Raw genomic sequence first — 24,869 nt, forward strand, 5'->3', positions numbered from 1 at the left:
TTCCCTTCTCAACTGCACAGGACTGTGGTAAGTCTTATGGTAAGTCTCATATGTAAGTGTATATAACTTAAAATATCCTTATTGTATTCCAAATGACACTAGAACTTACTGAATACCCTTAAAGAAAAATCTCACGAGCACAAGTTTTGAGAAAGAATTATTTGTCATTAGGAGGTACACAATATACAGTCCATGCTTTTCTCAAACAGTTGCACCAGAGGAATTGTCTCAGCTAATCAATCACCTATGACGTGAAATATTCTTGTTCTTCCCCTCATTTCAAAAGACTGCATCACATACATAGAAAGAGTTTACCTGTCTCCCTTAGGAGCAGAGTTCACTGCTGTCATCTTCCATCTTCAGTGGTTTTGTTTGTGTTTAGGCAGATGCTCTAAGGAATGAAATCCTTTCCTTCAGCAGAGCTTCCAGTCAGTGCCTTACAGAGAGCAGCACCAGGTACAAGTATCTGCCTTAAACATCTGCAGTTGTCCCTCCAGCCAACATCTGAGTCAGCAAGGTTTTCTACAGACTGTAAAAATGGTGTAAAATTCCATTTTTTTTCTGAAAAAATATTTATTCTCTTTGCCACAAGTCCTGAGCAATCTCAGGCTACAGAAAATATTACTTTATGATTTGACATCTGCTTAGTCAGAAGTTACTTTGGAATACTTAATAATACAAAATAATCAATGGAATTTTCTTTCAGTGAGTTCAGTTTCTTTAGTTTTTTTTTTATTTAGTACCTGAAAGTTAGTTAAACACCAAAAACAACCATGAAAGCTCAAGTATCTTAACTTACACATCTGAAAATTAAAAAAGCAAATATTTAATCCCAACTAGAATATAGCATTGGTTCACTGAGTAAGATATTTGCCTTCTAATTTAAAAAGACCTCTTCCCATATCATCAATATCTGACCTTATACAGTTATTTTGAGTAATATTTTATATTAAATATATTCTGGTTATAATTTTTCTAAATAAAATTTGAGTGATAGGCACCATTATTTATTCATATTTACTGATTAATATCTTTTGCAAACAATCATCTGAGTAAAGACCAATCACTTTAAGGATGTTATACAAAGTGCAGATCTCTCACTGCTAGAGTGGTAAAACTACATCAGCTTAAATTGTGAGCAGAATTCTACTAAGAGTTACATAAAAAAAGTACAAACCAAAACAAAAGCAAAACTAAAGAAAGAGAAATATCCATTTTCCAGTAGATCTTTATAAATTTCAACTCCAGTTCTGCATTTTTAGAAAAATAAGTTCCAATAAACACATTGTATGTCTTCTCCCTGAATGCTCTACAGTTAGAGACTGAGCTTAGTGAAATCTAACTTTGAGTGGGATTTGTAAACCGCGCATTCCTTTCACAAAAACCATGTTTGACAAACTGACACATGCAGTTCCTCCCTTTCCGATGAATTCTGATACAAACTAATTCAACTCTAGAAGTTGAAATTGCCTAAGTGCTTACATTTGCTTGACCATTCTTTGCAGGATGTGGTCATTACTGACTAGCTGTTTTCCTGGGTAACATTCTCATAGCAGTTAAAATTCTTCAAATAACATAACTGTTTTCGAAATAGCCCACATTAATCTCTTCCATTCCTCATGCAATCACATGGTATTTCTGCCTGATGTGTACAACCATCTTGTAATCTAGAAACAGCTTCTCTTCAATAGAAAATTTGAATTTACCACAAAAGGTCATATTTAACTAAATTTGTGATTCTTGGAGTGTTCTGCGCAGGGCCAGGAGTTGGACTTAATGATCCTGATTGGTCCCTTGAAACTCAGCATATTCTATGATTTTAAAAAAGGAACTTAAGCCAGCTGATTAAAAAAACCAGGAGGTAGTCTAATACAAAAAAAATATATTCACATTAATAGTTATTTTAATAGGATATGTTATTTTGCATGATATTTATCACATTGGCATATTCAGTATGAGATACCAACCTGTGGATGAAAGCCTAAATAGCCAATTATATGAAAGGATGAGAATATTTATTTATCTCTGTGTTTCCAAGGTCTTGGGCTTATATACAGGAACATTTTTCTCTTGAAGTGATGGGAGGCCCTTAATTATATCTGCAGCTTTCTCTGCTATCATGATAGTTGGGGCATTCAGGTTTCCAGTGATAATGCTGGGCATTATTGAAGCATCAACTACTCTCAAGTTTTCAACACCAATTACTTTTGTTTGGGGATCCACTACAGCAGTGCTGTCTGAAGGCTGACCCATTTTACAGGTGCAGGAAGGATGATAAGCACTATCAGCCTTCTGCCTTATGAAAGCATCTATTTCTTTGTCAGACTGAACATGATTTCCTGGTTGAATTTCAGGACCGCGAAATTTTTCAAAAGCTTTCTGAGCAAAGATCTCTCTGGACAACTTGACACACTGTCGGAATTCCCAAATATCTCTTTCTGTATGGAGAGAAAATAAGTAAGTACATATTTAATTTACCAGTATATACAGAATGAAGAACAGAAAAAAGCAGCATTGTGGAAAAAGTCTCTGACTTCTTGCTGAAAGCCATGATAAAGGAGAATATTTTTTGAAGTCACAGATATTTTCATCCAGCGTGAACAAAACTGTTGCTTATATTGCATGAGCCCAAAAGCAAAGATGTGAACTATGAGGAGCTGCACTTTACCTTGCTTTACCCACTGTCTAGGAAAAGGAAAATAGTCTCAACACAAAGAAGCAAAAGAAATTAATCCTTCACAAGCAGAGGTGGTGATGAAATGCACAGCAAGACACAGCAGATACTAAGAATTCTGACTTCCCCCCAACAGAGAATTCTTTCTAGGTTACACAGTGCATTGCACAATCACCTCTTTCCATACTAGTTTACTTTTAATAAATGAGAACTAAGTAACAATGCACCAACCAGCACTTCTGAACTGGTGTTGAGTGGATACAAAAATCAGCTACTGAAACAAGTGAGAAATAAACTGAAAGAGCAAGGAGAGGTGACAATTACCTGTTGACAGGTAGTTGGGCTCAATGATGGGGTGGTCGTTTGGGTCTGAACTCTTCAGCTTCAGCCAGCCCACACTTGTGCTCCTCATGGGTCCCACGTGGACCTGCAACACCCACACTGTACTCATCACACAATACCACCAGGTCTGCTTCCAAATTCAGCATGGGGTATTTTTGGGGGATGTTCCCTTTGTTTGTTTATTTTGAGTTTTTGGTTGTTTTGGTTTTTTTTTTTTCTTCCAATTTAGACAGACTAGTTCAGCAATATATTCAGCAATAGTTCAGCAATATAAACATTAACCAGAGATAGTGGAAAATACCATTGAACATTTTTTCATTTTATATAATTTCTTTTGTAAATATGTAACTCCATTGCAGGGAGCAAATATGTCTGTCAATTCACAGCTGGTCTTTTCTTTTAAAATACAACCATTCCAATTTAGCAATATCAGAGCACTCTAATACAATCAGCAACTGGACCAAATTATTGTCTCTGAAGGAAAAAGACTAGCAATGATAAGCATGTATATTCAGTGACAGTTCCCCAGAATTAACATTCAGAGTTTTGGATCACGATGCTAGTTTACAAGGGACTTGAATTTGTGCCAGTGAATAAATGAGTGTTTCTATCTATTTTCACTTAAACCATTGTCTAAACTGCAGTGGAACAGTTTTGTTCTACTGCAAAATTGTGTCCTAACCCACAGCACTAGGACACTTCAGTAGAGTGAATACTTAATTCAATACTTGCCTTCTTTCCCAGAGATAAAATCTAACATATTTTGGTGGCAATATCAAATAACAAGGAGGTGTTTTTTCTCCAATTAAGGAGGTTAAGCAGTCTATTTCATATTATACTGAACAAAGTATTTTTCATTATATAGCCAAATTATCAACATTTATAATGGACCATAAACCTCCTTGCTAATGGCTACAAAGTCTTACTGGAACATTCTCTTCCACTCACCTGGTAAGCTTCCATTGTGGAAGCAACCCGACCATGGTCAATCACCTGGGAAGGAAGAAAGTGGAACTGGATGTCAGGGTGAGGAACCCCTGGTTCACTCCGGATGAAACCACCAGATTCCAGGTGGGAAGTTCCTCCCTCACCTAGGGAGTGTAAAGCAGGGAGAAGATGCCATTAAAACACCTCCAAAGAGCAACAAGTCCACTTGTTTTTAACCTGTAGATGCACTACCATGAATAATTGATTTGTACAGCATCAACTGCAAGGAATGCAAATCCATTATGAACAGCTTGTAGTTTAGGCGCTCCGTACCACTTTCATCTGATTTTTAAATTCCTGGATAAATGTAAATATGCTTAACTTTGGAATTCCCACTGATCTGAGAATGGATGTTACAGTTATCTCACTGTAACTGGCAGGCCAAGGGTCTGATTCCAGAAGCAGATTTGGATCCTGACAGGTGTGGAGGGAACTGGCTGCACAGCCTGATATTCCTGCACTGCTCACTCCGTGATGTGCACTCCAGTTATATGGAATAGGCAGAGCCATCCAGTGTCTGCCCTGAAGGGAAAGATGAAAACCTTGCAATGTGCCTTATTTTATTTTCATTTCTCTTTAAAACTGTAAGTTGGTCCTCAATATTTACTTGCACGGTAAAAAGCCATGTATACCCAGAATAAGTTGCCAAATAATAACATAATTCAGCAAGTGATGTAGAGCTCAACTTTGGCCAAGCTATTTGACTGACATCAAAGATTATATTTACAGATTCTTTTTAAGGTAAAATTTATGACTGAGGTACTGTAAAATTCATGGGTTATTCTAAGGAAAGTAAATTCACATTTACTTGCAGAGTAAAAGGATTCTGATCAGAGCAACAAACAAATTCTTTTGAGACAGTTATACAAGAAGTCAGTTCAACAATACATTTTTACTGACATCACATTGATTTAAAATAGAATATTTTCTCAATCTTTTTTTGCAATAGCTTTTCTTAGTAGCACTGATTTTTAAATGTAGATTTTTTTTGCATGAGATATAGGAATGTTAAAAGTAGTGTATAATAACTTCCTTCATACCTAAGATATAAAAATTTTACAATATTCTTGTATAGAAGAAAAGAAATAGTTCAAATCCATTTGCAAATTCCAGTTATTTCTCAGAGTGTGAAAAAGATTATATATTAAGGCTCCCAGACTATAAAAATCATGGCTAAAAGGCTGTCATAATTCTAAATCAGTCAGTGGTAAAATGATTGCATACTTTGCTTCATACCTGTAAATTTCCAAAGCCATTCGAGACCAATCCTCACCATGTTCAGTGGCTTTTGTGCACGATATAGAGTAATAGATTTGGTGCACTTCTGCTGAACATACACTTCTAAATGATCTTGTAGGTTCTGGCCTACTCCTGCAGGGGATAGAAAGAGGGGAAGGAGAAGAAAGTGAGAGGAAAAAAACTGTTATTTCACACAGAAAGGTTACCCACCATATTTCAAGCAGAGAACACCTTAAGTGGGAACTGAACCAAGCTCTTACAAGGGCAGTGGTGTCACAGACCAAGGCCATGAGTCACATCAGCCTTTTGCTCATGTCAGAATAAGGTTTTACATAATCATAGCATAACTATAATGAAAATAGAAAGTTAAATGGCAGATATATCAGTTCTAAAATTGCCAGATATGGCTTCTAAATACTGTGTGCTTCTTTGGCTTTAAGGAAAAATTCATGTTATTTCTTCTATATTTGAATGTCTATGATAGTAGGAGTTTACACAATGTGTAGTGGGTCAAAACTAATTCAAAGCTCTTAATGACAAGTGTGCTGCTTAATTATAAAAATATGCCTTTGGAAAGGCATTTTTCACTGTCAAATGGGGTGAAGAAAGAGTTTGTTGCTTAATTGTAAAATCAATGCATGTTTCCACTGATTTGTATAAAATCAACACATCTTTCCACTGATTTGTAACAGACATGTTTTCAACATGTGTTTCAGTCTACACAGCTTGACATAAAGAAAACTCTATTTCATGATTAATTTAATTTAATGGTCATTCAGTTACATCCATAGGAAGATGAAAGAAGAAAAAAAATTACCAGGAAGATGGCAAACAACAGGGATCCCCAGTTTTTTTAGATCATCTGCATTTCCAATTCCAGACAACATAAGCAGCTGGGGAGAATTTATTGCACCTCCACTTAATATAACTTCCTTATTGGCAAAAACCTAAAAGGAAATGAGCACGAAATCCCTAAGATTATAAAGCCTGAGATGAATGCAAGCAACATCAGGGGCTGCTGTTTGGATATGCTGTTCTTATCCAGATTAGACATCCTTCCCTCACATTTTCCTCATTTAAATGTATTCCTATCTTGTCAGAATTTTCCACAGAAAGAAGTAATCAAGCTTTTGCTTTGATCATTCCTGTATTTATTCCCATCTTTACAATCCATTCAAACTGTATGGCACAGAAACATTCAGCCCAGCTCCTGTCCTACTTGCCAGAGGAATAGTACCTGTGGCACTTGGATCAGGCAGCTAAGCTTCTCTGCCATTTTCAGCAACCCTATATAAATTAAAACTGGAACTCCTAAGGAAGATTTGGAATTCACAGACATGGTAGCTCAAAAATTCTCAGGAGCTTATTTTTTTTTTTAATTCAGCCATGGCTAAGGTTTGATTTCTTGGCTCCTGGTAGTCCTCAAAAGCCCCCCCAACGATTCACTGAAGCACTACTGATAAAATTAGTAGGAGGCATGGTTTGAATTTTGTTTTGCTGACAGTCTTTTCATCAAATGGTTTGGTCTGAGCCCTGAGCTGGTGATGATACAGGCTGCTAAATTATTCCTCTGCCTTTGACTCTGAGTTTTAATAGATTAGCATAGAATCCATATTAACTTGGAACCCTATCCTTTTTGAATGACACCTCAGGTATACAGAAAGATGGCAAAATGTTACTACAGTAACATCCAAGTGTAATAATAATAAAAAGCATTTTCACACTATTTATCCAATATGGTCAACAGATGGCCAGTGCTGTTATCTTTTGTTTGTTACTGCTTTGCTCTGGGCAATCATTAGTATGTTAAGACTAATAAACACCATATCAGAGCCAGTTGAATCAATACTTAGAGCTGTATTTTGCATGTTATACACACTTCTTTAACTTATTTACATTTTCTATAGTACACACAGAACTGGTACCAGTTTGCTCAGAGCAGCATTCAAATGATGCTTACTCAATCTAAACCCCCTGCAAAGGCAGCCCTGGAGTTCTTCCTAGCCCACATGAAGTTTTCCATAATGCTAAGTGGAGAAAGTGACTGATACATTTTTTGAGTTAGTCTATAATACATCAAAACATTTTCATCCTTTATATGAAATATGAAGTATAAATAAACTTTTCTGCTTGATTCTGAACTTAAAAACTCCAGTCTACATTTCCTACTTTTGTCAGAGGGCCTACTGAAGTCCTGGGAGATCTCTAGGACTTCAGTGTTAAACAAATAACAAGTTATTGGCTGGTGAATAAGTTTTTAATAACTTTTGAATCAGGTTTTAATCTTTTCGCTTTGCTGATGACTTGACGTAAAAGAGATTATATCTAAAATAGACTGTAAAAACAAAAACACTTTAATGTAGTCAATTGCTTCATCTTGATGTTCATTATGCAATAAAAGTATTAGTTCTTCCATCCTGACAGGTATAAAATTTTCCAGAAAGTAAAAGCAGATACTAATCCTGCAGTTTTGATGCTGGGAGAGGGGGAGGAGGGGGAGAGAAGGAAGGGAATTACTTTGAGGGTGTATTTTGTACAATACATGATATAAACATATATTATTCACTATGTAGAATTCATGCATATATTAGTATGTGTGAAAATTCATAGCAATCGAAGAATTTTGCAATTAAATGGTCCAATATTCAGAAAGTCTTTGATCATGTGTAATTGAATTCCAAGACTTTCTTCAACAAAATTGATCCTGATAATGGCACAAGAACAGCAATTAGAGGTACTGTTTTCAAAGAAATGTAATAGCTTATGAAATCAGTTAAAGGTTCTGCAACTTTTATTTCATATTGGTAAAATGATTATCATTTGCAATCCACTTAGAAAGCAACAGATTTGATCTGTGCTTTAGAAAATCAAAGAACAGATTATTTATACTGCATTTTAACTTCTGGCAGGTGATCAGTCACAGAACTTGTCTGCTGAGTTTTATAAGGCTTGCTGAACTCAAACCACCAAGATGTGTACTCAGCTCTCTCTAGGATATTATTATTAAACTTCATAATTGTTTTATAGTCCTTTGTGTCCAAATATCTTGGGTTATTAGCATACAAGCCCCTTTTAGGCAGTATCCTAGTTACACACTAATTCATAATCATCTGTTAAAGGAAGTGAGAATGGTTTGGGTCTTACAGAGGTCAATGGATTGAAAGAGGCATAAAATGAACCAATTATCCAGAGTTTTGTAATGACAATTCAAGCTTCCTTCCACACAATCACATTTTCAGTGGAAGTTGGACTGAAATTGCGAAATATTCATTCCACAGCCAACAATTAGGCAAGATTTGTCATGTATCTCTTGAGACATTTGAGACATTCAGATTTCAGTGTCTGGCATTACAGATTTTCCACTGCCAAAATTGTTTTTCAGAAACATCCCCATTGCAGCACTCTGGTCAATGTGCTGGGACAGGGCATGGTTGCACCATAGGCTCCAGTCTTACACAACACTCTGTGGAACATCAAGTTATGGCCTGTCCCCTCAGCACTGGGAGATGGAAATGTGATGATGAAATTAATCTCTAAATCAATACAACTGGAGTATCATCTACTGTAAAATAACTGACAAGGAGTCATATACTGTAAGAAACAACATAACCTCTAAAAAAGAGAACATTTTGCACAGTAAAGTGCCATTTTTAATAGACTTAAAAATATATATAATTTAGCTTTGATTTATACCTTTCATACTGGAAATTGAAAATCTCTTACCTTTTTCCTTTGCCCATTTTTCACATACTCAATACCAATGCATTTTGTTCCTTGGAACAAGATTTTTGTTACAAGTGTCTTCTCTGCAACTGAGAAATTTGGGCGTGATATGGCTGGGCGAAGATAAGCACTAGCTGTGCTCCATCTTTGACCTACAATGTATATTTACATTAAACATCAAAACAGTCATGCTCAGTATGCTTCAGATTTTGGCCAATAACCACCAGGATGCCTACAGAGGGAAAGTTTTCATAGAGTTTATAGAGTTCAAAGCAAATGTGATTTGATATGATAATTAAAGATATTACTTTAACACAAAAACTTTCACAATAATATAATTTGTCCTGTGAATCAGGACTTTCCTACCAATGTAGCTTGCAATGAAGTACACAGTACACTGATAGCAAGCTGCTGAGAAATAATTAGGGTGTAAATACAGAGTGCCATAGCTGGGCAGTAACCTAAACACTCAAACGGCATTCAGTGCAGATTATACGTCCATATTTCAACATTATTTCTGGGCCAGAAATAGAAATTACTTGAGGACCCCTTCATGGTTTACCTTGGTGTATAGTCATGTCCATCCAGCCGAAGCCTTCCTGCTGGTAGCCATTCATGTCATCCGTGAAGGGATACCCGGCCTGCTGGGCTGCCTCCAGGAATGCCTGATGGAGAGGATGGTTTGTTTTCCCTCTTGACACATACAGGGGGCCATTCCCACCTCTGTACTGATCTGGCCCCAGTTCGTGTGTCTGTGCCTTCTTAAAATAAGGCAGGCAGTGCTCGTAGTCCCAGCCTAGAGCCCCCTCCCTGCTCCAGCGGTTGTAATCCTCGGCGTGCCCGCGGATGTAGACCATGGCATTGAGCGAGGAGGAGCCGCCCCACACCCTGCCCCGGGGCCAGTACATCACTCGGCTGTCCATGTGCCTCTGCGGAGTGGTGTGGTAGTACCAGTTGTATTTCTTATCGCACAGGTTGTACGTTAAGGCAGCAGGCATGTGGATCTTCCACATCAGCCTTATACTGCCTAGCAGGGTGTCCTTAGGGCCTGCTTCCAAAAGCAGCACAGTGCTGTGCGGGTCTTCTGTCAGCCTGTTGGCCAGCACACAGCCTGCTGATCCAGCTCCTACAATGATGTAATTGTAAGAGTTTGTCTTTTCGGAGCTCAGTCGAGACGATGCACGTGAAATTTTGAATTGTTCACTGATGCCGAACGTGTTCTTTAATGTGTGTGCTTTAAACAGGCTTCCTGCTACCTTGCACATCACAGGACTGTGACATTTCAGTCCTTTCATTAAATATGACATCTTTACTGATAGTCACTCTTGCAGAATTTCTGACAAAAATCCAGTGGTTTACCCTAGAAAAAAACCCCAAAGATACTAATTAAGATGTAACCATTACTACCCCTAATATGTCAGTCATTTTCAGGTGACAATGGTATACTTTATCCATTTGCACTACCCAAAATGTTAACAATGGCAACAAACAGGTAAACATTTACTGTCTGATTATTCTTTTAATGCAGTCTATGCAGCAGTCAAATGTAGAATCCTATATTATATATAGTCTGAGTTTGATTTGCTTCTGGTTCCTGAGACAGATGAACATTTTCAAGTATTTGCCAAACCCAGAAGAGGCAGGAACTTTTGCATTCATTGTAGTCTCTCTATCCACCTCTAATAGGCAAGAATTTAAGAACAACAATTTCAAAACCTTACCTGTGAGTCTGTGACAGTGATATCACACAAGGCAATCCACTACGGAAATGACGAGTATGCTCACTGCACATTCTGCTAGAGACTGTCTCCAAAAAATAAACGTGTTACAAACTCATTTCCAGCTATCCTTAAGGTGAAAACTGCTGGATTTGCAGGTGTGTCTCCTTTCCCTCCTAACACAGGGAAAGGCAAGGTCTGTTCATCTCTGCCTTTCTACCTTGCTACTAAACCCAGATCCTGCAAGAGTACTCCAAGTACAGTTACAATGTAATGCCACCAGATCCTTAGGCTGAGTAAGAATGACAAGTTTTTTACTTTCAGAGAGGCCTGTGAGCCTTGCAAGTACCACAGGTTTAGCTCTGTGTTGCACTGGTTCAGGCACAGGGACTCAATGCCAGATTTTCTGTGTGTCACAGGCACTGATCCTGCTGGCCAGCCTGAAGGGTTTTTCCTGCTCCCTCCTCCTGAAAACCATCCCTTTTGGTCTGAAAAATTAGTGAAGTGGGGTGTCCTTGGAAGTAAATAATATTTCTCTCTGGCCCATGACTTCTGTCTAAGCTGTTGTGTATTCTAGAGACAGCAACTTATCCAGAGTCCATTGCACTTATCTCTTCCAGCACTGCCCAGCTGAGATAAGCAAGCATTCTCCTGAAATATGTTGAATCCTCTGTAACAAAATTAGGTGTAAATTGCTGCTAAATTTTTTAAATTTTCCATGTACAATTACAATTTTATACACATTCGTTTGCAAAAGTATGTTCCTTTAATCTTGGGAAACAGGTGGGAAGAAGCATAACTCTCTGGAAAGAAAACTTGTAATAAACTTGTTTGAGGCTGTACAAACCCCAAAATGTCTGAATGAACAACCAGCCATGGATCACAATTTGTTCTGTAAAGAAAAAAAAAAAAAAAGATGCTGGGATATGTCTGAGTCTAAAGTTCACACAGGTGATTCTCCTCACATGGATAATTTGAAATTGTTCCCAGCTGAAGATGGGGACGTATCAGGTTTTTTTTTTGCAGGTGTACTCTATTAAAGGATTCTTTCTTGAAGGTTTATTTCTTGTGATGCAGCAGAGGATGCAAGGTAGAGAGGTTTTTACTTGTTTCGGTTGTGAGGAAGAGGGTTATGGTTTTGCAGTACCTGTGTTTAAGCTGCAGCTCTGTTGATCCAGGAGCACTAAATTGGTGAGGGGGTTGGTAGAATATGGGCCTGGGTCCTGATAATCTGGGAAAGATACTCTGTCCCAGCAGGGAACAATAGTTTTATGGCCAACTCTTCTAAATGTTGCAGCGGTTTTCTTTGTATTTTGTTGTTATTTCAAATGGAACAGGGATGGTAGAATAACACCTGAGAGATTTTTTTTGTCTTGCAAAGAGAGCTGGGTGTGAAGTCAGTTAGCAGAGTCCTGACTGTAACAGTCCAGTGACTTTGACAGTCAGTGTGTAGATGATTCACAAACCTTGGTGCTTTTGAGTTCTGAAGTGCAGAGGTCAAAAATCAAGTCAGTCTGATTTAATATAAATTAGCACACATGTTTTGATTGAATGGATTAAAACACTAATTTCAGTGGAGTAAAATACTAGTTTCAATGCACATTTCTTTTTGCCATATTGATTCACATCCATTCCCTTCTTTCAGTGGTCTCTCTGCATGAGCATTATCCTACTCCATTTCTTCTAAACTGATCCTGAAACAAAAAGGAGAGTCACTGTGCCTGAAACACTTACTGCTCTGTTGACAGAGGAGAAACAAGAATATTCTTTGGCAGATGGAAAACATGACCCTCTCCCAGAGATGTCCACAGACAGCACATAATGTAGCAGAGCAGTGGGGCTTTGTCAGGACATTAACCCTTCATGTTACCACCAAAAGCTGTCAGGCCTGACTGTGTAAAGGGCAGGAGGGAGAGCTCCTCAAGCTAAGCAGATCCTGCTTTTTGTTTGTTTTCCCCTGTTGCAGGCCGTGTAACAGGTTTAAATGTATCTGCTGCAGAACGTTTAGGATTAACTTCCCTTCATTCCTCCTAGGGAGAAAGTTAATTTACTTTCAAATACTTTGTAGTGAGTTTCCAGTGTTGAAAGTGCTCAAGCCCACTTACCTCGCTTCCTCCTCTTGCACGAGCGTGGCTGTGAGCTCCGGCGGGTGCGGGGCTGCCCGCGGCCCCGCTCTGAGGGCTCCCGCACCGGGCCGCGGACCCCGAGCAGGGGGGAGATGGTTCTGTCCCGGTCCCGTCCGCAGAGCGGGGCAGCCACAGGCCGCGTCTGTGTCAGCCCAGGCCGGGGAGGCCGCTCCTGTGTGGGGCCGCCGCCGACCCTCGCAGCCCAGCCCGGCCCGGCGGGCGGAGCGCGGGGTGGTCCCTGGGAGCGCGGGGCCCCGGCGGGAGGGCGAGTGCGGGCGGTGGGGGGAGAGCCGCGGGGAGGCAGGGCAGGGGCGCGGCTGGGACCTCCCCCGGAACGCACCCTTTGGCCGCTGTGCGGGCTGTGCCAGAGCGGAAAGCGCCCAGAGGGGATGCGGGCGAAGTCCTCGGCCTCGTCCATCCCGCCGGAGCCCCCGGGCGGCTGCGCTGCCCGGCTGCTCCCGCACCCCGCCGGGACAGGGCTGCCAGCTCCGCCAGTGCCACCGGGACGGGTATGCCAGGTTCCCCCGGGACAGGGCTGCCAGCTCCGCCAGTGCCACCGGGACAGGAATGCCAGGTTCCCCCGGGACAGGGCTGCCAGCTCCGCCAGTGCCACCGGGACAGGAATGCCAGGTTCCCCCGGGACAGGGCTGCCAGCTCCGCCAGTGCCACCGGGACAGGAATGCCAGGTTCCCCCGGGACAGGGCTGCCAGTGCCAGCGGGACAGGAATGCCAGGTTCCCCCGGGACAGGGCTGCCAGTGCCACCGGGACGGGAATGCCAGGTTCCCCCGGGACAGGGCTGCCAGCTCCGCCAGTGCCAGCAGGACAGGAATGCCAGGTTCCCCGGGACAGGGCTGCCAGCTCCGCCAGTGCCAGCAGGACAGGAATGCCAGGTTCCCCCGGGACAGGGCTGCCAGCTCCGCCAGTGCCACCGGGACAGGAATGCCAGGTTCCCCCGGGACAGGGCTGCCAGTGCCACCGGGACGGGAATGCCAGGTTCCCCCGGGACAGGGCTGCCAGCTCCGCCAGTGCCACCGGGACAGGAATGCCAGGTTCCCCCGGGACAGGGCTGCCAGCTCCGCCAGTGCCACCGGGACGGGAATGCCAGGTTCCCCCGGGACAGGGCTGCCAGCTCCGCCAGTGCCAGCGGGACAGGAATGCCAGGTTCCCCCGGGACAGGGCTCCGGGGCTCGGGGCAGAGCCAGCCCCGCGCTCAGGCGACCCCACCCCGCTCGTCCCGGAGCGCTGCAACTTTCTCACCCCGCTCTTGGCGGCGCGGAAAAAGCGTTTCCCCCACCCTCGGCTGCGAAGACGCTTTCCCGCGGGAGCGCTGGGAGCGGCATCGCGGCTGGGATGAAACCCCAGGTGTTCCCGCTCCGTCCCGGCACTGGCAGGAGCTATCTCTGTGTGGATGAGCGCTGGGTGCAGCGCTCGAAGGCAGCCCGTGAAAGCTGAGTTGGAGTTTGCCGTTCAAAGCTTTAATTGCGATCCTTGCCTGTGCAATGCGTGCTCCCAGGAGCAAGCCTTGGTTTGAAGTGAGCAGCAAACGCGCTGTTCCGCCGGGCCTGCCTGTGTTTACTGATTCGTTACCTCAGCAATGACGACTTTCGCGTTTGGTTGTATCCCTGAAATGGAAAAGAGTAATTGTTCCCTGTGGAATTATGAGTAAATGTGTACTTGATATTAGTGGTCTTTAATCTTTGCAGTGATTAAGAATGTTTAAAACCAAACTGATGTATTTGCAGTCCTGAAAAAATTTTGTACAATTTGACCGCCGTTATTTGGTAAGCAAATAAAAAATCTACAGAAAACATGCACTAAATATGTACAAGAGTATAGAAGTTTCATGAAGTAACACAGCCATTTCAGCAGTTAAGTAGGGGTAGGTGTAGAGCACAAAATTCTAAGTTCATTGTTTGGAATGTGAAGAAATAGAGGAGTTTCCACTTCATTGTAAAGGGCTCCTGCAGGTGTTCAGTATTTCATGGGTTTCCCAACTAGAAATTGGTGATATCTCACCCCTTTGTTACCAAATGAATCATACACATGGCCCTTAAACAGAAAATTTGAGAATTCTTTGCAGGTGAATTTGCTGTTTTTAAATTCATTTATACTTGAATATTTACCATTCTCAAGCCAGTATTCACTGCAAACTAAGCTGAAACTACTCAGTTTCCTGTTGCAATATTTATCAGGTCTATTCAGCAGATTTTCCCCTGGATGTTTGCAAAAATCTGGGGAAATAAATATTTTAGCTATACAGATGTTTGAATGTTAAAATCCTATCAAGATGAAGATGATTTTGGTATTAGGTGACTTTACATATATTGGCACTGGCAAATTTTGCCTTTCACCTTCCTCCTCTTTAAGTTTTATCCTTACTAGAGTAATGCTGCCGTTCAGGAATTTGTTATTTTGTAGCTTTTGCTCAGGGTAAAACTCTAAACAAAAAGGAAGTGAGGCTAGGAGATGACTGATGACACTTCAGGTTGCAGGGGGAGGTACATTCCAGTAATATGGGAGGAATTGGCAGGGAGCAGACTCAGACTGATATTCCTTGTTTCTTTCAGAGTAGGGAAGAAAATTAAGTAATCAACAAAACCAGTATTGATGATGAATCATTTTGCATTGCTTTTTAGCAAATTTTCACTGTATGGCCATTGGAAATTATCATTTCAGTAAATCTGTGTGTATTTTCTCTAAATTCTATTAAAAGACAAACAAATGCATATATACCATATATTGGTAAGTATTATTATGATAAATGACGACAGCTTTTAGAGATTTGCTTCAAAATGTTTTTTTTTCTCTTTTAGAATTCAGTTGGAGGATGTGTTTTCTCCTCGCTGCTCTACTTGTGACTGTGTCATATTGCTGGGGAGCTTGTGCCATCTCAGGTAAGAGTTCTCACCTTCTTCAGCTTTTGTATTCTGTAGAGTTTTGCTGTGAGCATCCTTTTAGATAAGGTCACATAAAAGAAACTGCCTTTTAGGTATTATTGCAATAGGAATGCTCTCAAGTTTGCTTAGGAAGCTCCAGCTTCAGTATTTCAGTTCAAACCAGTCGGGTTGTTTTGAAGGCAGCTGCCCAACCAAACCAGGCTTGGTTGCTTTTGCAGGGTGGCTGAGGAGTGCAGCCTCACTGCCCTCAGGTGGAATGAATTGGAAGATGTGCTGGCTGTATAAAATTGCAGCTAGGTCTTCTCGGGTGTATTATATTGATTTTTGTAAAATAAGAAAAAAGTGGACTCTACAATGGATAATGAAAAACTAAGAGGCTTTGATGAAAAGTACAGGGCAAAGAAAAAAAACTCAACTTCCAAATCCTTTGTCTTTCCACGAAATAAAATAATTTATTACAGAAGTAAAATACAAACAGTGACTGTAGTTTTAGTTCTTCATTTCATTTTTACCCTAATGATCACTTATATAACCACTTCACCTCCTGGTAACATTAGCGTAGCAATCAGAATATTACATTAAACCCACAGCTGCACTCTTCAGCTGTTGCTTCTGTGTACATGTTTCTGGAATGAATCGTGGCTTAACAACTGTCACGTAACATTTCATACCTTAAGTTCCTCCACTGTGCAATTTTAATATACATTAGCTGTACAATATAAATATAGTTACTCTGGAGATGACAGTAGTACTCTGTATGTAGAATTCAATGCATACAATTTAAGAGACAAAGGGTAGCTGAAGTCAAATGAATTCAGTAAATTCCAGAAAAATTTCAGTTGAGGTTAATATTAATAAAATACAAAAAATATGTATCAACAGAAGGTCAATTCACGTGTACTGGGAAAAAAGGGCATTAGGGGAATGGAATCTTCAGTGAAGTTCCTACAGGTTCCTCTGTAAGCACCAGCATTACCACACAAAGGCAGCTCGCTCCCGTAACATCCTGACACCAAAGCGCTGCCACTCCCTCTGGTATATCCACAGCTCCTGAGTTGTGTCCAGACAGGCCAAAACTGCCCCTCCTTTCCAGGCAATTAAACGTGGATCCATATCCTAAATTCAAAACACAGATTGAACACAGTCATTGGTCTCATGTTGTATTGTTCTCCACAGCTGTATCCTATTTTTCCAACACTATTCACCAGTTAGAATCTGGTGGGGTAGGGGAAGAAAAAAGTTTTCCAGTATTATCCAAGGAAAAAGTAGTGGGACAAAAATATTTAATTGATATTCAAGATGCTTTGAGAAGTCAGTTTTTGTTTTAAGATGCTTTCTGAGCACATAATGAAAATCTTGCCTTCAGTATTTCACCCAACCTTCTGGGAGAGTGGGTGAAATGGATGGAAGTATACTTACAAATTTTGCCTGATTAATGCCACATGAAAATAAATCTCAATGCCTGTTTTTCTATTATCTTTAAAGTACCAAAAAAAAAGCCCCACAATTTCTTGCTGAGGAGACAGGTTACCTTCATGGGCCAGTACTAACTGCTTCTTTAAGAATGGGGCCTTGAGCTAATAAACACCTCAATGATCTGTACTCTAACTCCTTGTCTCTAACCAGCCAGTGCTATGTTATAGGCTGAAAGCTCCCTTAAATCTCAGATATTCAACTACTCTGGGATTTTGAAAGAATTATTTTCTTTTAACCTTTTGAAGATTTCAACCAATCATAGTTTACTAACTACTTAGTTAACAGTTACCTTAGGCCTTGTGATGACTTCAACATTTTCAACAACTCTTCTGAAAGAAGGTGGCATTTTGTTGAGAATTCGGTGTTGAAGAAACTCTTGAGCTTTATGAAACATAAGGCCTCCTCCCACTACTAAGATGGAGCTGTACATCTTCTTTTTTGTATCATCAGATGCTGGAATGAATGAATATATAGAAATACATCTGTTTTTTAAAGTTAAAATGGTCTGTATTACAATTAATTTAGTGCAAGTCAAACCAGATAGAAACTGATGTTTGCTTTTAAAGTTCTTCTTCTATTCCTTGGACACACAGCACAAGAAACATCAACAAAGATGCAAGCATAAGAAACAGCTACTCTCCAGGTGATAAAACCTAGGGACACATCTTTCTTTGGTGAAATAGAGGAGTTACATAAATCCACCCTGAGGTCTATTTCACAGAGTTGTACAAATGTAATTCTTACCACAGCAGTCAATACTATGAAGGATGGCTTTGTCCAGGCCCAAGGCTTTGCCTTCAAACTGAGAAACAGCAGTTTTCCTGGACATGTGTGCAGTTAAAGGTTCCTCTGAATCATTGCCAGGCATCATACAGTCACCCTGGGAAGAGCCCAGCTCCACCTCTTGTGGGTAGATTCTCTCTGAAATGTCTGAGGATTGGCCTCTCAATTCTCCCTCAAATGCACCAGGCTTTGACATAGATTTTCTGTCAGCTGTAGCTTTTGCAGACTTAAAAATGAGAAAACAAAGATGCAAAAAGGTCACAGCAGGTTACAGAACAGTACAAAGACTTAACTAAGCACTGTTCTACTTCCCTTCACCTATTTGCACAGCAAGGTTAAGCCTTGCATTATTGCCTCATCTAATTTTAATTTTAATCCTCATGTTCTAAGTAAGGGCTTATTTTGAACTCCATCAGATTGCTCAATCCCGTAATAGAGGGATCCTTTCTTAGACTTTAAAAATGCACACTTCTAATTAAAGAATTGTTTAGGCATCTGTAACTGCTTGCTTTAAACTTATTCTTTAATACTTCTGACCAAGGTAACAAACTCTGGTTTCTGAGATGAGCTAATGAGTCCTCATTTTACTCCCTGATTAAATGATAGTTAATGAAAAATAAAACCAGCAATCACACACCTGCTCCTGCTTACTTTGTGTGGCCAGCAGATAATGTTCATCGTGAGGATCCTCAGGATCACCTTGTGACCTGTGCTGCAAAATTGTCATTTTTTGTCCAACAATTCCAAAAGTTGCTGGATAAAACAGAGCCATGGGTGCCTGAGGAAAGATTTGGCATGGTTTTACTACATTATTCCTATTTTGATATTTACTGGGTAAAAAAGAAAAGTTGTGTTTTATTTTTCTCACAATTCAAAATTAAATAGAGGTGTTTTTTCCCCAGGTAGTTTGTAAAATACTGAAGTGTCTTCTGTTTTTTATAATTAGAAAATGTCCTAAGAAATACAAAAGTTTCTTTACAGATTTAGCATTGTATAATAAACAGGTACTCAAATGTCGTTTGTTACAAAATTAGGAAATTCAATTGTGAGCTGAAAAATTTGCAAAGTTAACATTATGCTTTGTATTTGAAGGATAATTATCATATTTAGATGAAACAACAAACATGGTGACTAAAGCTACTTAGAAAGTCTTGTGCATCCACCAGTGCTGCATTAGGCCCACTCATCCATACAGGAATTGATTTTATCTACAAACATAGTTTAAGAACAATCCATAAATCACACAGGCTTAGTAGCACTGGACTGATACAAATTGAGGCTCTGAGTCTGAATGCTCATTATACTTGTAATTTAATTTAAAAATCACCTGTAATTTTTCATCCCCTAATCGAAACTGGTACAATAAAGCTGGAGAATCTGGATGCCGAATTTGGAACTCGTGATCTTGTAATCCAGAAATATCCTAAGGTAAGAAACAAAAAAAACCCGTATCTTTTATATTTATCAAGCTGTGCAATCTATTTAACTACAGAAAACAGCAAAAAGTAACAAAACTCTCTTCTAACTATGGACTTTATTTACCTATTCTTGAGTTTTTAAAAGGCTTTTCCACGTAGTATGATGTGCCAGACAGCTTTCTACATGCCTAAGCCTCTAGAGTGAGAGTTCTGCATGAAGAAGAGACCTGCTGGCAGATGTTGCAGTACTGAAGTTGAAAATCAGCAAGTATGCAATTATTATCAGCTTCTTTCAGCAATAAGAACTAAGAAATTATCTTTTTAAGAGTTGGGACTCCTTTCAGAGAGAGGAAAAATAAACCAAGTTACAGACATTTCAAGTCTAAAGCTTCTACAGCTTTTGCCAGTATTCTCCTGAGTAAAATATTTACAATTAACTTGGACTCACAAAAAGCCTCCCCAGAGTAACATTCTGTAAAAGAAAAAATAATTACTTGGATAAGGCACCATTTTCTCCTCCTCACCTGATCCAGATGACAGAACGTCTCCTTGAGGTGCTGAAGCAGCAGGCAGTCCAACTTATTGGTTAACTGGCAGTCTCTATATGGGAATCCTGCTCGTTGCATAAGCCAATAAAAACACCTTGACACATCAGATCCTCCATATGCAAGGCACAGCCTAAAGCACAGAGAAGAAAAAGAGCTTTTTATGTAGTTGCTGAAATACTGGCTGACTGCAGCAACAGGGAGAAGAATGCTAGAAAGATTTTAGACATGCTGGAATCATGACTTCCATGGAGTTTGCAGAACACAATATTAGTTCTGATCAATTCTGCCTGTTTTCTTCCTCTAAAGGTAATTCTTTAAGGTTCATATTGTAACAGTTGTCTCTGTTAAATGCCTCAGAGCAACCCCTATACTTACAGAAATTTTGACTCCTTTTAGAAGTTAAATCTTTGGTAAGCAAATAAGTCCATGATTATAACAATTCTGCACACTCTAAGATACCTGGTATTGCGATGGGAAACACCATCTTCTACACAGCAAACACTTGTCTTCTGATCTCCCACATCTACAATGCATGCGCTGCTTAAGCCACTTCCAAAGGTGGCACAGACAGACTCCTGGTGTACAATAATTCCTGGCAGCAGGAGAAAAAATTATATTAAATTTATGCCAAACTTTACAGTCATGTTGCTGATATTTAAAGGACATTTTATGTCTTTTCAAGATCTACAAATAGCCTGACTCTTTACTGAAATTCTGTATATTTAGTGAAGATGGTGTAGGGGGTACTTAGAGATTTTTTTTTTTCTTGAATAAACCTTTAAAGGTCCTGAAAGGAAGCTAAGAGCAGGGTCAAATGATCCTTTTTCAAGATTAAAGGTATTGTCTCCCAATTGCAAGTACTTTTTTTAATCTGGTAGAGCAGGGTCTTGGGTACTGGATGTACGTGATGTGTTTTCCTAATTTTTTTATGGTTTTAATCAAATAGCATTATTATTAGAATTTCAGATATGGTCTTTAAGTAGTTATGAAATAAGATCCACTTGGACCCTCTGTTTTCCCTACAATCCACCTTTAGAGAGTGCATTTGTGTCACAAGCCCATATTTAAACCTGGGAAGTACCAGAGATTCCAGTGTGTCCTTCTAGACAGCCATGCATTTTAGAAATATTTAAGAAATCAGACTGCTGCTACTTTTACCTCAGCTGAATGTGAAGCCCACTGTTGGAATGCACAACAGTAAACCAAAAAACTTGTTTCAATATTAGCCAACCATTTTGCCCCTTTAAAAGAGACAGCAGTTATGTGATTGTCAAAAGATGAGGGTGCTAGTCCCAGCTAACCTGGGGCTGATGTGCAAAAATATGCCTTAAAAGGAAAAAAAAAATCCTTATGCAATTAATCATTAAGTACTTGCTTCATTATGGTTTTTACCTGAGAAGCCCATCTTCATTAGGATCATATTTACCAGTTCTTTCACATGTTGTTTATTATAGATGTCTGGAATTAGTAAAATGCATCTGTAGTACTGAAGACAAGAACAGTAAATTAAAGCCAGTTCACAAATAAAGTTTGATTTACAACTTATAAAAAAACCCTAAAAATTTGGGAAAGGGGAAGGTTTTTAATACTTTAAAAAATATGTTCGAAGTAAGTGCCAAAAGTCTACAGCCATTTAAAGGTTTAAAAGTACATTCAGGCATGAGACAAATGCCTACTTAGCAAGGATAAGTAATTATACAAGTACTAGGCATCCCTTCCCCAGGTGCCTCCTTTACAGTCAACAAAAAAAAAAAAAACCAAACAAAGACTATGTGAAAAGTCTATCATGGGATTTCTAAACATCCTTGTTAGAGGTTCTATCAACAGCTTTTGTCTTAAAGACATGGACAAAATTCCAGATGAAGTCTTGGGAACCTTGCTCACCAGCAGAAAGGAGGTATTTATTAAGAAAACCACTTCTCTTTTACAATAACACTTAGAAAAGTGGATACAGCCTACACCACAAAAATGTGCTGTTCACAGCTTACCTTCAGGTCTTTCAGTGGTATTTCCAGGTATTTTTGTATTGCATATGACCATATAACTTCCAGGTCTGCCAGTACTGCAGTGAGGGAGCCACCAGGTCCTGGGTGGAGATTCAGCTGCCCCCTTCTAATGGGCCAATGTATGTTATAAGAATCCAATGGATTAACATACAGAGCCTGGAAATGAGAGATTACATTCTGGGCATTACTTTTCCCAAAAAAAAATGCTAAAATGAGTAACAACTGTGAAGAAAAGTATTTCAGAAGCAGATATAAGACACTGCAGAGCTCAGACTGATGTAACAGCAAAACAGCAATTTCTTTCTAACAGGGCTTGATTATAAATAATTAAAATAAAGACAGCAAATACAGAGTCTAAATTGCTTGAATATTCTTACCCAGAGACATCTAGTGAATATAAAGGTGTATTTTTCCATTATCTCATATTAGATACTAAAATAATTTAAACACTTTGAAGCCCACAAATATCAAGTTACTCAGCAGCAATTCCATGTAGTGATACTTCTATCAGTTTCTTGCCTTTTCTATGAATTATGCCATATGGGTAAAGTTCTCACCTACTCCCTGCAAAAACCCTGATTTATAGCAGCAAGGGATCCAAGATACTTGTTAAGCAAATGGGGGAAACCCTCTTGTCTTGCTGAATGATAAAAAATACTCAGTTACTCCACAGTGAAGTTTCTCAGTTTTGTTTGGTTAGCTTTACACATCTTTCAGTACGTACTAACTTATAGCAGACTGCAACTGATCAATGGCTGCATTAAAACACATGAAGCCTCATTCAGCAGGAAAATCAGTCTTACCTCTTCTCCTACCAAAAATTCAGGATGATTTGACGTGTTTGTCCACTTGGCCCCAGAGCTGTGATCCAAAATGGCAGGCCTCATCTGTCTGTTGTATGACCTGGCCTGAAATGTAACCAAACCAAATCCTTTTGATAAATATTTTACCAGTCACTTTTTATGCATGGAAGAAAAACGAAATACCCCTTTGAACCCAGCCCTTGAGGAAACACAATCTTCATTTTCTCATGTTTTCAGAGTTAGGTAGCACAATAGCACTTATCCATATTTGGTCTAGAAAGGGTATCTATTCTTGTCCACTGAAGCACAGCATCTCACCCAAGGACTGTGTGAATGAACAATTTAGTAAGATTTTAAGAATGAGTTACCTGATCAGGTGACACTGGTATGCGCCTCGCTCCATTTGACATCTTTTTGGACCATATTGCTTGGTCCACCATTTTAAGGCCATTTTGTCTCTGCTCAGTACTCTCAGGTTTCTAAGGAAAAACCCCAAATATGCAAGGTAAATACTTTCAAACAATGTCTGTATAGTGGTAATACTGATACTATTAGGAAACAGTGAAATCATTACTGTGGTTGATACACAATAGAAAGCACAGATGTTTGTACAATCCAAAATGGACTTATGCTCATTTTTAAAGAAACTATTTTTTAAATTAGAGTTCCCAACACCTATTCAAGTCAACTTGAATATTTTAATTGCTTTTAGTGGCTGCTGGTCTTAATCTCTAGTGATGTGCTCAGGCCATTAACTACAGACATATGAAACAGGAGCAAAAATGTTTAAACAGATTTCAATTATCTAATGGTGAGGTTTAATATTAGAGAGGTTAGTTCAATTTTTACAGATTCAGATTACAAGTAAGATTATTACATATGTCTTTTGATCAGGCTGGACTAAAATGACTTGCTGTGTTACCCAGGTCACAAACTAACTAGTAACCAACATATTCACAAATGGAGAAGTCTGATTCCAATCCTACAAACATGGCATTCCATCAGAAGAAATACTGAGTGTGGTACCAGACCATAGCACAGGGAAATCAACATGTACAAACCCTCAACCTAGCAACTCTTTAGACTTAGTTCATTGCAAACAAATCAAATAAAATGCAAACACAGACTGGTCCAAGCCTACTGACTTCAGTAGCTAACGATGACCAGCCTCCCTGTTTGTGGGCATCTACAGTGCTTAAAAGTATGAAAAAAAAGTTTGACAGGAGATGTACTGTCCTCTGGAAAACCATGAGGGAAGAAAGGCGCGTATGCACCACAGAACAAAGCAGACCGCCCCAGAGCAGGGGCTGGACTCGCGTGTTTCGGGAGGCGGGGCGGCGCTTACACTGAGCCCGTCCCTGAGGAGCCAGCTGTCCCGGTAGGCCGCCTGGCCCGGCTGCTTGTGCCGCCGCGCGATCACGTGCGGGATGCCCGCGGGCAGCGTGTCCGTGGCCCGCCCGAGCCGCAGGGTGGTGGAGCCGGGGTGGATCACCACGATGAAGTTGCTCTGTATTTGCTGAAAGCAGCACAACGCGCGCGGAGTCAGGCCGAGCGGCCAGGACCGCCCGGAGCCCTCCCGGCGCCTCCACGCCCCCTCCGCCTCCCCGCAGGCCTGTAAAAGGCCGGGCCCGCCCCAGCGGGAGGGAGCGGCGCCCGGCAGCGCCCGCTGGGCTCCGGGCCTCACCTCCTGCAGGGACTCGGGCACGGCGGCGGGCACGATGGGCCGCTTCCCGCCGCGCTGCTCGCGCTCCCGGTCGCGCTCCTTGTCCTTGCCGTTCTCCGCCTCGCCTTTCTCCGCCTGGGTCATGCTCCGGCCGGGCGGAAGCCGCGTCTGCCGGGCCCGAGCGGCGCCGAGCCCGGCGCGGGGCGGAAGCGGGCGGGCCCGGGCCCGGCGCCGCCCTCCAGCAGGTACCGGGAGGGGCCTCGGCGGCTCCCGGGCGCTGCCTGCGATGGCCCCGCTTGTAGCGGAGTGCGGAGCTCCTGCCCCGGCGGTGAGGAGCCCAGCAGCGGCACGGGGAGCCGGGGGAGGAGCCCCGCCGCTGCCGCGGGTCTGGTGGAGCACCAGCCAAACCCTCTCAGCTGGGCTGGTACTGCTGGTGGGGCTGCAGGAGAGGGGATACGGCCCCAC

At 40.9% G+C, this 24,869-nt stretch overlaps 2 protein-coding genes across 4 annotated transcripts; both read right to left on the reverse strand.

The window, feature by feature from the left end:
- Nucleotides 1-903: 903 nt before the first annotated feature.
- Nucleotides 904-12,878, reverse strand: CHDH (choline dehydrogenase). Its single transcript, XM_021534330.2, has 8 exons — nucleotides 12,789-12,878; nucleotides 9,528-10,325; nucleotides 8,966-9,117; nucleotides 6,060-6,189; nucleotides 5,240-5,374; nucleotides 3,965-4,107; nucleotides 2,999-3,101; nucleotides 904-2,438 (listed from the first exon to the last, which is right to left on the reverse strand). Exons 2-8 carry the CDS (start codon nucleotides 10,270-10,272, stop codon nucleotides 2,020-2,022), a joined length of 1,827 nt encoding a protein of 608 aa, XP_021390005.2. The 5' UTR covers nucleotides 10,273-10,325; nucleotides 12,789-12,878; the 3' UTR covers nucleotides 904-2,019.
- Nucleotides 12,879-16,133: 3,255 nt separating this feature from the next.
- Nucleotides 16,134-24,603, reverse strand: ACTR8 (actin related protein 8). Of its 3 annotated transcripts, XM_021532975.2 has the most exons (13): nucleotides 24,426-24,603; nucleotides 24,087-24,257; nucleotides 23,110-23,220; nucleotides 22,742-22,846; nucleotides 21,921-22,094; nucleotides 21,325-21,418; nucleotides 20,392-20,524; nucleotides 19,909-20,062; nucleotides 19,294-19,389; nucleotides 18,604-18,744; nucleotides 17,928-18,192; nucleotides 17,473-17,636; nucleotides 16,134-16,823 (listed from the first exon to the last, which is right to left on the reverse strand). In XM_021532975.2, the coding sequence occupies exons 1-13, from the start codon at nucleotides 24,546-24,548 to the stop codon at nucleotides 16,680-16,682; spliced, it is 1,875 nt and encodes a 624-aa protein (XP_021388650.1). In that variant the 5' UTR covers nucleotides 24,549-24,603; the 3' UTR covers nucleotides 16,134-16,679. The 3 variants fall into 3 exon arrangements, with proteins under 3 accessions (XP_021388650.1, XP_021388658.1, XP_077642231.1); XM_021532983.3 differs by lacking the exon at nucleotides 24,087-24,257; XM_077786105.1 differs by having other exon boundaries at nucleotides 24,087-24,603.
- Between the last annotated feature and the right edge of the window lie 266 nt (nucleotides 24,604-24,869).

Source organism: Lonchura striata, chromosome 12 (genome assembly GCF_046129695.1).
Source record: "Lonchura striata isolate bLonStr1 chromosome 12, bLonStr1.mat, whole genome shotgun sequence".
Classification (NCBI taxonomy): Eukaryota; Metazoa; Chordata; class Aves; order Passeriformes; family Estrildidae; genus Lonchura; species Lonchura striata.

Coding starts and splice junctions, on each gene's coding strand:
- CHDH (XM_021534330.2), bottom strand. CDS start 10,272: ATGTCATATTTAATGAAAGGACTGAAATGTCACAGTCCTGTGATGTGC. Junction 9,118..9,527: donor GGACATGACTATACACCAAG/GTAAACCATGAA, acceptor TATACATTGTAG/GTCAAAGATGGAGCACAGCT. Junction 4,108..5,239: donor ATGGCTTTGGAAATTTACAG/GTATGAAGCAAA, acceptor TACACTCCCTAG/GTGAGGGAGGAACTTCCCAC.
- ACTR8 (XM_077786105.1), bottom strand. CDS start 24,548: ATGACCCAGGCGGAGAAAGGCGAGGCGGAGAACGGCAAGGACAAGGAG. Junction 23,221..24,086: donor TCCTCAGGGACGGGCTCAGT/GTAAGCGCCGCC, acceptor GTTTTTCCTTAG/AAACCTGAGAGTACTGAGCA. Junction 20,063..20,391: donor GTTTCCCATCGCAATACCAG/GTATCTTAGAGT, acceptor TCTGTGCTTTAG/GCTGTGCCTTGCATATGGAG.